Genomic DNA, 15,404 nt, shown 5'->3' with positions numbered 1-15,404 from the left:
GTTGCTCTCTAAACAGGGAAGTGGAGAAGTTAGGTATTTCTTGAAGATGGAAGAGGAATGATCGGTCTTAAGCCTTGGTTGAAGGGGAAGCAGACTTCAATTTCCAAACTCCCAATTAAAATCTTGAGAAAAATTCATCTCCAATTTTTACTAAGCTCTAGAAGGTTATCCATGACGTAGTGAAATTGGTTGTGTGAATCGGTTGCTATTATCATAGCTCAAGGATGGGTTGGTTTTATTATTGTTGCTAAACTTAAAAGGATGCAAGATGAAGTCTCGGTTTGCTGTTTTTGAGAATGAAAGGAAGTGAACAGTGGGAAGAAGTCTTTGAAATTTTTGGATAATATCTATCATGCTTGGTTCAAGTTGAAATTTAGCTTCTTATAATCTTGATCGAGACTTTTAAGTGTTGAAGGTCTGAAAGGATTCAATGCATTTTTTAGACGCGTCACTTCATTGGCTGTTTTGAGATGACTCCAGTCAATTCCTTCCCTTGGTGCTCTCTTTCAATCTTTTATAGACTATTCAATTCAAGTCATTGTTAAAGATGTAGTGCTTTGTTTGTTCTTCTTTAGTTAGCCTCTACTCTATTGCTAAGTGTTTGCATTGTACTTGATTTCGTTTCTTGTTGGTTATTTCTCTTTCGTCTCCATTATTGTATTTTAAACATTAGTCTCATTTCATTACTTCAATGAAGAGGCTCGTTTCTGTTTCCATAAAGGAGAAGATTGGTGTGGTAGTCAATTGTAAATTGTAATTTGTATATATCTTATATTCCGACTACCGATGAAACATCTAATATGCTAATTAAAGGCCTTTCGAAAAGACACTTGGATAAACTTCTTAACAAACTGGATATGGAAGACATCTAAGAACCAGCTTGGAGAGTGTTGGATTTTTGGATGTCTTTTTATATCTCTGTGATTTTAGATGTGTACTACGGGTAAATTTATACTTTATTTCTACAAGAGTCTTTCCTTAATGGTAGATGGGCTTTCTTCTAACATAGAAGGCCTTGCATTTTCTCACAAATATAGAGAAAAAAATATAATAATATTTCCATCCCAAATTCAAGTAAAATGGTGTTTTCTTGGATCTTGTTGTAGTTTGGCTATAATGTCAATTGTCTAGTTAAAGTTCAGTTTTTCCTTTTTATTTCTTTTCCCTCTTTTCTTTCAAATTTGTTATAATTCATATAGCTTCCTGAGTTTATAAATTTCATGATGTCTTGATAAATGTATTTTTTATGAATGGAATGTTTCACTCATTATTATTTTTTTTTTTTTTAAAAAAAAAAAAAAATTAGTTCCTTAAAAAAGAAGTTAAAAGACAAGATGACTGAATTCCAGGTAAATTTTATGATCTCTTTGTTGGATTAGAGTCATTATTGCCTAAGATCATGGGTTGAATGGATTGCAATATTAATTGTAGATTTTACGGGAAAAAATCCATCAAGAATACCGGGAGGTTGTTGAGAGACGGGTTTTCACAGGTTTGATCCCTCAGCCATAAAAATTATGGTGCTCAAACTGTTATTATTTTGGAGTTATAGTTTTTACTGTTGGCTTCTATGATTTTCAGTCACAGGCGCTAGGGCTGACGAAGAGGTAGTACTTCCACTATTCTTAGAATTCTTGTGGATCCCATTGATAATGTTTTAACGTGCGGTGGCCGTGTTTCCATCATCATATGAACATGCAGACCATCGAGAAGTTAATTGAAACTGGGGATAGTGAACAAATTTTTCAGAAGGCAATTCAAGAACAAGGGCGAGGACAGGTATATTTGCTTCTACCTTATCATCACTTCCCCTTCTTCCTTTCCCCAGCCGTGTTATTTGCATTGAAGTTTTAGCTTTGAAAGTTTATGCTTTCGAGTCTTTACTGGTGTACATGGACTGCGTTATTATTATCTCAGTACACTTTTTGTGCCTTGATTTATGTATGTTATATTTTTCTTTCCATATGTTTATAATACTTCGTAGGTAATGGACACACTAGCTGAAATTCAAGAGCGTCATAGTGCAGTTAGAGAACTGGAGAGGAAGTTACTCGAGCTACAGCAGGTACATTATTAGATTTTATGCATACAGTATCTTCATTCCCTAGAAGTGATAGTTATGTAAAGTCAAAAATTAAGAAGAAAAGTTTTCTATTGTCGGCAGTATAATGGAAATTGTGTTTGGTCATGCTGGCATACATTATTCTTTCACTCTTAGCTTTTGCCTATAGTTGAATATCCAACTTAGGACCTGTTTGGATTGACCGACCAGAGAAAAAAGTTTTTTTAAAAAGTCATTTTTATTTAAATTCTTTTGATAAAAACTATTTAAAATAAACTTTGAAAGCATTCCAAAAGCTATTTTTAGTGATTGCTAGATACTTTAATTTTTTCTAAAATGATTTATTTTCTAAATTAAACATTTGAAAAGTTAAACCAAACACACCGTTAATTTGATTTCCTTTATGCAACTGCCAAGTCAATCGGGAGGTTTGGATATTTAGTCAGAAGTTGGTTTAAGATTTGTTTTTGTGGCTGCTAAAGAGAATAAATCCAATCATTTTTATTCGACTGGTTAAGGAAAGCATTGGATGGAACAAAAATAAGCAGTTTTAATTACTGTCTATTTCAAACATTTAAAATTTTGAATGACATTTTATCTACGAATTGGTCATAAATCCTTGGGGAACTTATGAAGTACATTAATTTAAACTTTTGCATTTCTTGTTAGAGCTCTTCTGAGAGTGGTATCTTAGGAAAATTTGCATGGAATTAGAATAGTTGTTCAGCTTGAATGTTCAGACGGCAATCGGGAGAGTCCCTCCGTTTCATCTTTCCTTTATTTTGGGTGTCTCTCTGACTCTCTTATAATGACTACATAACAAAACATAACATCTACCAAGTACCTTTAACTTTGCAGGTATTTCTCGACATGGCAGTATTGGTGGAGGCACAAGGGGATATGCTCGACAATATTGAATCACATGTAATATTTATAGTTTGATCTTGAAATATCTTCATTTTGGAGTTGTAGGTGTGAAGTGTAACTAAATGTAAAATGAATTTGTAACTGAGGTATTCATTCTGCTGTGCTCCTTCCAGGTTACAAGTGCAGTAGATCATGTGCAACAAGGGAATACTGCTCTTCAAAAGGCAAAGAAGCTGCAAAAGAATTCTAGGAAATGGATGTGCATTGCCATCATAATCCTTCTAATCATTGTTGTGGTCATAGTAGTGGGAGTCCTTAAGCCATGGAATAATGGTAAGGGTGCCTAAGTGCCCATCATCTGTCTGTATAAATATCACTTTAAAGGATTTGTACCTCTGCCTGGACCTACAATTTGTGTTGATTTTTTGATCCATTTTTGGAACAAAGAAAGATGCTAGGTATGTGTCATATTGCTTTCAAGATGAAGTATATATAAATATATATGAGTATATTCTTTATATCTTCAACAAAATGCCCATCTGCTTGAGCATTCTGTGAAATTAAACACTTCTTCTCCCAATCAAGAGGTCTCAGCTTGAGCTGTTTGTGAAATAACTGTACCTTCATGGTTATGCAGCATGTGGTGGCAATATTATGATGCATTTTAACTTTTATGACATCTCTGGGAGTGATTTTAAAATTGTTAAAATCATTTTTATTGCTTTCAAAATTAATCCAAAAATATTTTTAATCATTCAAAATCAATTAGTAGTTTAAAATTTGCGTTTACAAATTGGTTTAGAAATATAACCTAATAATAATAATAATGTATTTGTTATGACGGTTTGGTCTTTACTTTAGCCTAGCTAGATTGATCCTACGTCCATGTTATAAGTATTTTGAGAAGTTGATAAAGAGCTTGAATGAAAATGAAAAGTTCGATAGCAACTTTAATGGAAAAGGACGAAATTTTAAATTTGCCCGATTCTCATATTTTGAAAAATAATCAATATTTTCATTTCTATAATATTATATTGCAAACGAAGAAGTGGATTTGAAGGAAGTTTGGCCATTTTTAACCCAGAAGCTAAAACTAATCATGAACTTGCCATATCTGCTCTAAAATAAAAGGTGTTAGCTTTAAATAATCGACATTTTTTTTGTTTAAAAAAAAAAGAGATTTTTTTTTTTTAAATGGGTGGGAATCAGTCGTGTTTGTAAATATACCAGGAGGATTATGAATTGACAAATAGAACTACTTTCTTTTTAATAAAATTTTCGAACAACTTTAGATAATTTTACATAATTCCTTTCACCTGTGTATAAACAATGATAAACATCATCCTTGATACTTGATAGAGGTTTGTAACCAACAGACAGTTGATAGATTAATAGACACATACCATAAAAGATAGATGTTGATAGATATAATAGACATAATTGAAAGACGTATAAAACTTTAGATATACCAAGAAAAATTTGTTTGGTGGTAAGATTCTCATGGGATACTCCATTAATTTTGTAGTAATGTGAAATATGAAGTATCTGACCATCTTGAGATGTCCGGGTATCCTAGAATGCAAATATAGGAGACAATTATTTAATTTTAGATCCCCTCTTACAATTTGGATTTTTAAGATGTCTATGACGACGACATTCTCCAATGACATCTTTGTTTTTCACAGTTTTCTTTGTTTTATATTTTTTAAATTTACAATTCAAAATAAAACAATGTATTTTTTAATATAATCAATTTTGAATTCATGTACTAACAAAGTCAAGTCCTCATTCTTCAAAAGTATTTGAAATGGGAGATTTATTTTCTAGGTATTTAGGATCAACAAGATCAAGTCCTCATTCTTCAAAAGACCATGGAGCTACGATTGGGTGGAGGGGCTTTGATGGCTAATGAATAAAGTTTGTATGGAATTGACAACCTTCATACTTCTTTGCATACTCCATTCAATTTTGGATCATCTTGGGCTAATAGTAACTCATCCTCTTTAGTTGAAACTAAAGTTTTGGTCCAAACTGATGTGCACCACAAATACCTGAAAGTGTCACTGATCTTCTAATGAACAATTTGTTCATGATATAATCATAAACTAAATCTCTATTGAGCTAGTGAGAGAGTGGAGCTTGATTTTTTAAATCCTGAAATTAACACTTAAGGGAATTATTACTAATCTGGTTTCCTTATATGTGAAAGATTGAATTGTATGTTATGAAACTTATGATCGAGCTTCGTATTTCGTCAAGTGCTCCAAAATAGTAGGCTTATCAAAGTGACAACAAAGGCAGGAGTTCATGCAAATCAAAGGAAAAACATTCACAGGACAGAAGTTCATAAATCACTCAGGATTAAGATAAAGTCATGACCATCGTGTGAAATATTAATTTTCTCAGTTAACACATTTATAAAGAGATATTTAATTTTTGGTGATCTAGTCTTATACAAATTCATTGTATAGGAAACTCCTACTTACGTGTTTCTACATGAAAGAATTAGATCTAATCATTTGTAGTAATTACAAAGTGACTTGTAACCATAGTGTTATCAAGATAAGACACCTTTTTCGTATACTATAGATCTTTTAGGTTATTTCTTGAATATGATCCTATTGTATGTCAACTACATATTGTATAAGATTATAATGATGATATTGGACATTAACATGTAATGGATAATATAATGTTGTAAAAATAATTAAATAGTCATTTGTAAATACTTGAAAGATTAATTATGAGGCTTGAAGCCATAAAATCATAATAGATCTTGCCTCGAGGCGATTTATCATATGTTTACATATTCTCTTAGTGAAGATAGGAATTTGTTCTTGCTCCTGTGAGCTCTCTTTTGAGCAACTGCATGTAACAAAATCCCATGGAAGGAGTCGTTTGCAACGGTAGTTTTAGATGCAATCTCCTTTGCCATTATTATTTACCTTGAATTAGAGAGATGAAAGGTAGAAAGTTTCATTTGGCGTGCCGATTTGTTCAAACGAGATTTCTTGAGAAACATAGTTTATAAATTGAACTTGAGTTTATATAGATTTCTGAAGTGTGGTTCAATCTCTAACACTTGATCTTATGATTCTCTCTCTTAGAAGTACGTTTTACTCTAGATAAGTACGACAATGTTCTTGAAATGGAAAACATAGAAGAATGTTTACTATTTTCGAAAACATTAGTCTTCAAAGATCGTTTAGTTTTCAAGATCTTAGGAGATCTTTTGATAGTTGATGATTCCTTTTTAAGTTCTTCCTAAAACTTTACTTTCTGAACCCCAAAATGAATGACTCATTTATTTATAGAATACTCATAAGACAATATGGATTTGAGGCTTGGATGATCGCCCAATCAATTAAATTTTGGGATCGATTGACCTTTGAATCAAAAGAACCTATTTTTGGTCTTGACTTGACTCAAATTCAAATGTTATGATCCAATTGGACCAAACTAGACTATGCAATTAAAAATCATGATGATGTTGCTTGGCATTATCAAGTTTTATCACTTTTATGTCTTCAGTTTTAATTTGGGACACATATCAATATGTAATTAGTTCCAAATTCAGTAATTGATATTTTTGTCACTAATTTGAGAAATAACATGACAACTTGAGAAACTTCTTACTAATTATTCACAGTTTAAATAATATAAATTTAACATTTTTTTGCCATAATATAATCAATAAATAATCAAATGATCATGTTGCTTTTCTAATTAGTCAACCAATTGTTTCTTAAAAAAGTTATGTTATTTTCATAGTTTAAATTTTTCATCAAAATCTCGAAATTTTGAGATTTTGAAGGGCTCGAAATTTTGATTGAAGAAAACTTTTTTTCCCCTAATTTCGACGAAATTTCGAGATTTCTTGGAATTTGAAATTTCGAGAATATTCCGATTCTTCCCGAAGAAATATAGAGATTTCTAGAAAATTTTGAGAAATTTTGATATTTCGAGGAAATTTCAATATTTCGAGATAATTTTGACTTCTTTTTTAATTAACTACGTGAGCCCGATACAAGTTTTTCAATTTTGTGATCCTAATTACACACAATTTTATAGTTTCACAATTTTCAACAAAGGATTTAAATTGATGTTAGTTTTTTTTTTTTTTACCATCCAAAACTTTCATAATTTTCTCATAAAATTTTCATAATTTTCACCATCATTTCAGCACCTTGGTTATCGAGAAATTTCACAAAATGATTCAAATACCAAAACATTTCTACCCAATGACTACTTCCTAAAAGCTTTTCTACCACTTACCTTTTGTCCATGCAAAATTCCAAAATTACCCTTAGATTTAAAAAGCCTTCAGACCAAAGCCATCCATCTTCTTCCTTCAACGATTCAATGTGTATGCAATACAACACCAACATTCCACCAAAGCATTTATTTCCAACTAATATTCTACCAATAACATTGAATAACATTGGTATGAACAAAATGGAAGGTCATTCTCTGTATTCACTTTTTGTTGAACTCCCCACGAAATTCTCCCATTGTTCTTTCAGAGTTTCAGTCCAATATCTTTGTTGATCGCTGCATCGTCAGATTCAGAAACAGAGAGAATGTAAGTGATATTCTATAATATTTCTTATCCTAGATCGCTTTCATAATAAGTGTTGTTTAGCATTAAATGAACGATTGTATAGTAATATATACATAATAATTCATTACAATATAAACGGTCGGTCATAAATTACTAGACGATCGTATACTAAGTTATAAACAATCGTGTAGTAATTTATAAACGATCGTGTAGTAATTTATAAAGGATCGTATACTTAGTATTGTATATGCGATTGTATATAAATTTCTGAACGATCGTTTATACTATACTACACGATCGTGTAGTATTGTATAAATGATCGTTCAAAACCTTATATGTGTTTGCATATACAATACTAAGCGAGCACTTATAAATAGTTGGACGTTTACTTATCAATTACTGTGCGATTTCTTAAACTTTTATGGGACATTGCTTAAGATTTTCTTATCCCATTGTAGATTAATGATGCTACTTCACATCTTTGTACGATTTGGTGGGGATTGAGATAAGTCCGGAAGAAATTATGTTGGAGGTCATAAGAAAGGTCTGAAAGTCAGAAATGATATAACAATCAGTGAATTAATGAGTATGATGCACCAACGACTGAATATCGATCCGGATATGTTTGATATACACATCAAATGTTGTTACAATATATTAGTCCCAGCTCCCCCGATCAACATAATCGACGATGAAGACCTTAGCTTGGTTTGGTCACAACAATGAACCTAGATGTACTTCACAGTTCGATACTGAACATGGATATGAGCAATCTTCAGGACCATAATCTTCTCCAACACCTTACATCAATGTTTCCAACTTTACTTGCTTTTGTCCCACCAATTGTGATGCCTTTGGTCCAAATACATTTCACCATTCCAACCTAACCATTTATAGATATACCCAGACCATCAGAGGGTCCATCGTATGACGACCTCATCACAATACCTCATGTTTGTTTGAATGACGAGGATATAAAGGTCAGACAAATTTTCTTTTCGAAATATAATTTGTTAATTAAATTATTGATGCTTGCAATAAGAAAGAACTTTGACTACCGTGTAAAAAAAGTCAATAAAGAGCTTGCTAACTATCCGATGTTCGGTGGAACAATGCATGTGGAGGGTCCATGAGAAAAAAATGAAAGAAAGTGATTCCTTCAAAGTGACGAAATATCCAAACGAACAAGTTGGTCGAACATACCGCCCGAGGGATATAATTAAGGACGTCCAACGAGATTATGGAATGAACATAAGTTACGGGTGGTTTACCGTGCTAGAGAGTACGGATTGGTATTTGCACGAGGGTCGCTGGAAGGATCATATGCTATTGTTAGGGCATATGACGAGGCACTTAAGTTTGCAAATCCAAGTACGATATTTGAGGTTGAAGTAGAGGACAGGCAATACTTTAAGCATGTCTTCATGGCACTTGGTCCCTGTATCAGGGGTGTACCTCAACTTCAGTAGCATCCTTCTGAGTTGATGTCCCCACAATCTTTGTTGAATCCGCAATGAAATGACCCCTAAGACTGAACGCTTAAGTGGAGAGTTCATTGACTTCATTGATCATCCCAATTGGCTGTTTATTGACTAGTCGTTCACTGACATGTTCATTGACATGTTTTTTCTACATCAGTCTGAAGGGGATCTTCTACACTGTAGGTTTCTTGATGGGTACGAGGGGATCTTCTGCATCGGTCTGAGGGGGGTCATCATTATTATGAGGTCCCTTATTATTGTTACCATCACCATTATTATCATCACGGGGCCCCTCATTATTGTACCTCTCATCATGATGAGTCCTTGTATTATTACTATCCTAAACAAATCAAACGAACTATTCTGTCAAGGGAGGTAATTGATCGTTTAAGAATATGTAAATGGTCCTTTAGAAAATCTAAATGACCGTCTAGAAAATTTAAACCATCGTTTAAGATTTTCTAAACGATCGTCTATTTGAGAATATTTAAATGACTGTACAAAAATGCATACCTTATTTAGATGATGGACCATCATCTTTATTTTGTTCAATTATTGGCCTATCAGATGATGTTGGACAGTAATGTATCTCCCATCTGACGGACCATGGTAGTCAAGTTCATCAAATCTTTGCAAATTTCTTTAATTTCCTCCCTGAGAATCTTGTATGATTTGAAATGACGGTGTCGTGAGGACTTCTGTTGCCTACATGGTTCTGGCTCTATTGGGTTAGTCTGAACCAACATACATGGTTTCGGCTCTATTGGGTTAGCCTGAATCGACATACGTGGTTCTGGCTCTATACCTTGCACATTTACAGAGTTTTCTACATAGGGTTCATGCTCTTCGTACCCACCAAAGGACTCGTGAGAATCGATGGAGTGTTCACCCTTTCAATCCTTCTTTCTCCAATAATAGGAACCACATTAAGTCCTTCCAGTCGGTCCTCCTTGTATCTTATCTCCTCTGTGCTAGGTACAAACCTTGACACAACAATAGTCTGTACATAAACAAATGAGCAAGTCATAATGCATGAAACTATAAACAAATGAACTAGTCAAAAGTGATCTGTTACTTGCTTTTTTTGGGTGGAAAACTTTATTGCTCAATAATTTATAAGATAGAGCACAAGAACAAGTCCATTTAAGAATTCTAGGAATTTCAACCTTGCTGACTTTGGTGGGTATGGACTTACTTGATGTGGATAAAATTTCATAAGCCCAAATATACGATATGGAAACTTTGTTACACGTACATAACACACAGGTTCAATGTTTATTAAAATGAATCAGAAACAAAAGTACATACCTGGAAAGAAAGTATGAATCCCTTTATACAGTAATGTAAGACATGGTGATCACGTTCTGCTTTCTTTGAATCATATCCCTTTATACAGTAATGTACATCGATAAAAGAGAGAAGACCAGTCGTAATGTACAAAGACGTCGTGGTCATCGACAATCCCAAATATATTAACATTGAACTAGATTTTTTTGTCTCTTCCAATCATCACCGTTTTAATAAATAGTGCTAATGCAACCTTGACAACATCTTTGTCATTAGTAAAACTGAACTTCTCGAATGTGGTCTCCACATCCTTGTAAGAACTATCCTTTTCATTTGGGTCCTTCGGTCCAAGAATGAGTTTTTGCAGCCTTTCACCACTTGTTTCTCTTTCTATTGTTTCCCTGGTTGGCCACAACCCAGTTATCAAGTTAAAATCCTCTTGGGAGAATGTTACCTTCTTCCCTAGAATATTGAATGTTATAACGTCTGGGTTCGCATCTGCTACCTCCCTTAACAGAAAGTGGTGCAAAAGTTGTCCATTAAAAACAATATTTATATCCAACAGTGGACCAAAGAACGTTTTCCTATACAACCTCATCTGTTCTTCTGTCAACTTATTCTTAATCACAAGGGCAATTTTGTGGACTTGGCAAGCAACTGTAGCACGGAAATATTTCTTAGCAGGGACGACCATCTTACCAATCTGACAATCATGTACATTACAAGAAAATCTAAAAGATCGTCTAGAAAATCTAAACGATCGTCTAAAATATCTAAATGATCGTCTATAAAACTTAAATGATCGCATAACAAAAACTAAACGATCGCATAATGAAAACTAAATGATCGCATAACAAAAACTAACCGATTGCATAACAGATATCTAAACGATCGTGTAACAGTTAGCTAAACGATCGCATAACAGATATCTAAATGATCGCGTAACAATTAGCTAAACAATCGCACGATATAAACCTAAACGATCATACTATAAAAATCTAAACGATCGCATAACAGTTAGCTAAACTATTGCACGATATAAACCTAAGCAATCACATAAGAAATATCTAAACGACCGCTTAACAGTTAGCTAAACGATTACACGATATAAACCTAAATGATCACACGATATAAACCTAAATTATCACACAATAAATATCTAAATGGTCGCTTAGTATTCTCTATTCGATCACTTAGTAATCTCTATCCAAGCACTTGGTAATATCTAAATGCTTGCTTAGTATTCTCTAAACGCTCGCTTAGTATTCTCTATTTGATCGCTTAGTATTCTCTCAACGATCGATTATGAACGAATATGCGATTAAACCCTAAAAGATAATTAACCCTCGAATATCAACATGCATTCTTCAAGGAGAAGAGTCTCATACCTTTCAAATCACAATGACAAGTGCATAGAGACGATCGACGAGAAACCTACGAGGAGTTCTTGACTGAAGTTCAGAGAGAAAATGGGAGCAAATTTGAGAGAATTTTTCAAAGAAAAATGCTTTGAGAAGGAAATGAAGGGTCCTATTGTTGTAAAGTATTCGTAGGGAGCGCAGATACCAAACCATCTGAAGGCTTTTAAAATTGAAGTAATTTTAGAATTTTGTATGGGCAAAAGGTCAATAGTAAAAAGGTTTCTTGTCACGAGTAGAGAAGTTTTTTTTTTTTTTTTTTTTTTCATTTGGTGAAATTTTCATTGTTAATTCATTCAAAGCGAGAGTCGCCCCCTGCTATCCCTCTCCTTCCCCTGTTTCTCCCAAAGTCCAAATCCCATCGCCCGCCGCCGTTCACAGCTCGCCGTTCCTCCACCTGAAAGGATACCGGTATGTCTCTCTCCATCTCTCAACCCAACTCACTAGCTTGTACTCACACTTCATATCTTGATTCTCGTCCAGTTTAGGTTTCCATTGTTACACTCTCATCGTCGTCCACTTTGGGTTTTTGATACTTTCCGTTTCCACTGCGATTGCATTCATGAGAACTGGACTGAACTCTAACCTTCAATGACCACCTGTAAACATTGATCTTACAAACTAACCCCTTTTAAGATTGGGAATATTATTATGTAAGTGAATTCCGTTTTAGGGTTTATTATCTTCCTTGCCCTTACAGCTTTCTAATAGGAGATTGGGAGGATTCTATGGAGTTAGATGCTGTTTTTTCTGTTTCTGTTTCAGTTACTCTGTCTGATTGGCGCTGCTTGTTCTCTCTTTGGCAGTTTTGATTCAAATTACTGCATTATCATTTATGAGGCCAAGAAAATCTGCTAAGTTCTCCCTGGTTTTGGGCATTGCCCATCAAATTTACGAGAAATTTGGCTTATTCTGCCCCAAGATTACCAAATCCTACCTGAATCCATGTGCCCACCAATCGCATATTCAAAGCTTTTGGAGGGTTTTTCCATTAGGTGTACTGTATTCGACTCAATCCTCAAAACTTCCTGAATATGAAATGCCTACGGTCACCTGGGGAGCTGTTCAAGGGCGCAAAGAAAAACTTGTTTCCCGAGTCATAATCTGTGACTACTTAAAGAGTTTGGGGATTGTTCCTGATGAATTAGAACACTTGGAGCTGCCTTCTACGGTTGAAGTCATGAGAGAGCGTGTCGAGTTTCTTCAGAAGTTAGGATTGACGATCGATGACATTAACGAGTTCCCATTAATGCTAGGTTGTAGTGTTCGCAAAAATATAATACCTGTTCTAGGTTACTTGGAGAAAATTGGGATTCCAAGGCCAAAACTTGGAGAATTTATTAAGAATTATCCACAGGTCTTGCATGCCAGTGTCATTGTTGAGCTTGCTCCCGTCATTAAGCTTCTTCGTGGGCTCGATGTGGAGAAAGAAGATATTGGATATGTCCTCCAGAAATACCCTGAGCTTCTGGGTTTCAAGCTTGAGGGGACAATGAGTACATCTGTTGCATATCTTGTGAGTATAGGTGTTAATCCAAGAGATATTGGACCAATGGTCACACAATACCCGTACTTTTTGGGGATGAGAGTTGGAACCATGATCAAGCCCCTCGTTGAGTTTATTGTTTCTTTAGGTTTGCCAAAGAAGATAGTAGCAAGAATGCTCGAGAAGCGAGCATACATACTTGGTTATGATCTTGAAGAGACCGTGAAGCCCAATATAGATTGCTTGCTAAGCTTCGGGATTAGGAAGGAGCTGCTTCCTTCGGTGATTGCACAATATCCACAAATTCTTGGGCTGCCTCTGAAAGCGAAGTTGTCTTCTCAGCAATTTTTCTTTGACCTAAAGCTCAAGATTGATCCTGCAGGGTTTGCACAAGTGATAGAAAAAATGCCACAGATAGTCAGCCTTCACCAACACGTGATAATTAAACCGGCAGAGTTCTTTCTTGGACGCGGTATTCCGTCCTCTGATGTAGCTAAGATGATCATTAAATGTCCTCAGCTGGTCGCCTGTCGTGTAGAACTCATGAAAAACAGTTACTACTTCTTCAAGTCTGAGATGGGCAGGCCAATTAAAGAACTTGTCAACTTCCCCGAATATTTTACGTACAGTTTGGAATCGAGGATAAAACCAAGGTATGAGAGGCTGCAGAGCAAGGGAATCAGATGTTCATTAAATTGGTTTCTCAACTGCAGTGATCAAAGGTTTGAGGAGAGATTGAAGGGTGAATTCATTGAAACAGAGAGTTTGAGGCCATCATTTTGTATGGGAGGGAGATTAGAACTACCAGGGAATGAGATTATTGTGTCAGATGATGAGGTTGAGGAGGATGAGTGTGATGAAAAACTTCACAGACGTATTGTTTCTCTTTAGAAAGTTCCCCCTTTTATTTATTCAAATTTTCTTTTGCTCTGTCTGTTTGGTCTGTGAGCTATTTTTGGTTTGATATTTTTTAGAACCTAAAAGACGAAAAAAAATGGTGAAAATACACATTGTATACTTATTCTGAAAAAAGGATTTTCAAAAAAACTCTTAAAATAGTGTACTTTGATACACTTGCAAAACTTTTCGTTAATGGGACTTTTGTTTAAAACCGTAGACGGATTTTCACAAAGATATAACAAGCACATGGAACCATCTCTTTTTCTTTCTGTCAAGAAAAAATATGGTAGACTAACTTACTTATACTTATATTTATAGCTGTTAATGAAAGAGCCCAATGCAAAACATTATTTTCTCATTTCCAAGAGAGAGAATCCTATAGGGTAGTGCGTGTCAATGAAATTATTCCACCCAAGATCTACATGCAGAAAAATTATTTTAACATTCAACTGCTCCAATTGAAGATTATAAGCAGCTGTCAATGAAATGATCAGAACTCTGATTTGGGGTGTCTTAACTGGAAGGAAGATCCGAGTGTACCCCTTTGGAGGTTGGAACTAGTCTCGCGTTATTCCGACTATGATGTCCATGCTTTCCTTAAGTTTTATAGATTCACTTGCAGCCTAACCAACTTTTGGTTAATGTTCGATGCACTCGATCCCAAAGTTTCATTGATATTATTATTTTGTCAACATGAGCATATCTAAATGCCATGAAATATGTGCCATAACTAAGAAGTCAAAGGTAAACTCGTCATTTTTTAATCAAAGAGGTGATCTACCTATTTAGTTTGCTTTTTTTTTTTTTTAAATAAAGAGGCGATCTACCTACTTAGGTTACTTTTTTTGAGAGAATAGTGCAATACACAAAATCTGTATTTGCATACTTGGAAGGGAGGTTATATTTCTCTCCTTTCACAATCATTTGCTAGTTGATAGTTTTGGGAAAAAAAAATAAAAAATAAAAAAAATAAAACCTCCTTGGTGTTGGGATGAACCTTCCTGATTAAGTAGCTGATGTCCCTATTTTTGTTGTAGAATATTAACAACTTCATCGACTGATTGAGCCTCCACCTTGAATGATAGCTTTGTTTTGTGTTTCAGTCTCAACAAACTAGTTTGTTTTGTAGTTGACATGATCCACTCGTGTTTGGCTCATCCTGATGTTTATTTTATCAAATGTTGTTACATCTTCTAATTAGGTAACTTGTATAATTCAACTCCTAGAGAATATCTGAAAAATAAATATTTTTGATTCCGTGGATGTGAAATCTAGCTATGTAAGGAAATGTTTGTATTTGTTGAGTTCATGAATAAAATTAATTTTTTTTTTTTGGCTGATG

At 34.4% G+C, this 15,404-nt stretch overlaps 3 protein-coding genes across 8 annotated transcripts in view; 2 read left to right on the top strand and 1 right to left on the bottom strand.

The window, feature by feature from the left end:
• The window catches only part of LOC120091254 (syntaxin-132-like), a 34,168-nt gene extending 30,672 nt beyond the window's left edge, over positions 1-3,496 (top strand). The window contains exons 7-13 of the mRNA XM_039049203.1: positions 1,307-1,349; positions 1,432-1,492; positions 1,582-1,607; positions 1,702-1,779; positions 1,985-2,065; positions 2,921-2,986; positions 3,103-3,496. Of these exons, the coding sequence (XP_038905131.1) occupies positions 1,307-1,349; positions 1,432-1,492; positions 1,582-1,607; positions 1,702-1,779; positions 1,985-2,065; positions 2,921-2,986; positions 3,103-3,276 (529 nt within the window). The 3' untranslated portion in view covers positions 3,277-3,496. The remainder of the gene's footprint in view (positions 1-1,306; positions 1,350-1,431; positions 1,493-1,581; positions 1,608-1,701; positions 1,780-1,984; positions 2,066-2,920; positions 2,987-3,102) is intronic.
• Positions 3,497-10,454: 6,958 nt separating this feature from the next.
• LOC120090711 lies at positions 10,455-10,952 on the bottom strand. Its single transcript, XM_039048428.1, has one exon. The coding sequence runs from the start codon at positions 10,950-10,952 to the stop codon at positions 10,455-10,457; it is 498 nt and encodes a 165-aa protein (XP_038904356.1).
• Positions 10,953-11,952: 1,000 nt separating this feature from the next.
• LOC120091844 (transcription termination factor MTERF4, chloroplastic) lies at positions 11,953-14,209 on the top strand. Of its 6 annotated transcripts, none has more exons than XM_039049992.1 (2): positions 11,953-12,087; positions 12,483-14,209. In XM_039049992.1, exon 2 carries the CDS (start codon positions 12,512-12,514, stop codon positions 14,051-14,053), a length of 1,542 nt encoding a protein of 513 aa, XP_038905920.1. In that variant the 5' UTR covers positions 11,953-12,087; positions 12,483-12,511; the 3' UTR covers positions 14,054-14,209. The 6 variants fall into 6 exon arrangements, with proteins under 6 accessions (XP_038905920.1, XP_038905923.1, XP_038905921.1 ...); XM_039049995.1 differs by having other exon boundaries at positions 11,971-12,087; positions 12,160-14,209; XM_039049993.1 differs by having other exon boundaries at positions 11,972-12,329.
• The last annotated feature ends 1,195 nt before the right edge of the window (positions 14,210-15,404 follow it).

Source organism: Benincasa hispida, chromosome 11 (assembly GCF_009727055.1).
Source record: "Benincasa hispida cultivar B227 chromosome 11, ASM972705v1, whole genome shotgun sequence".
NCBI classification, from domain to species: domain Eukaryota; kingdom Viridiplantae; phylum Streptophyta; class Magnoliopsida; order Cucurbitales; family Cucurbitaceae; genus Benincasa; species Benincasa hispida.
Note: the sequence above shows the minus strand (reverse complement) of the source record. Positions and strands in the feature narration are given on the sequence as shown.

Coding starts and splice junctions, on each gene's coding strand:
- LOC120090711 (XM_039048428.1), bottom strand. CDS start 10,952: ATGGTCGTCCCTGCTAAGAAATATTTCCGTGCTACAGTTGCTTGCCAA.
- LOC120091844 (XM_039049992.1), top strand. CDS start 12,512: ATGAGGCCAAGAAAATCTGCTAAGTTCTCCCTGGTTTTGGGCATTGCC.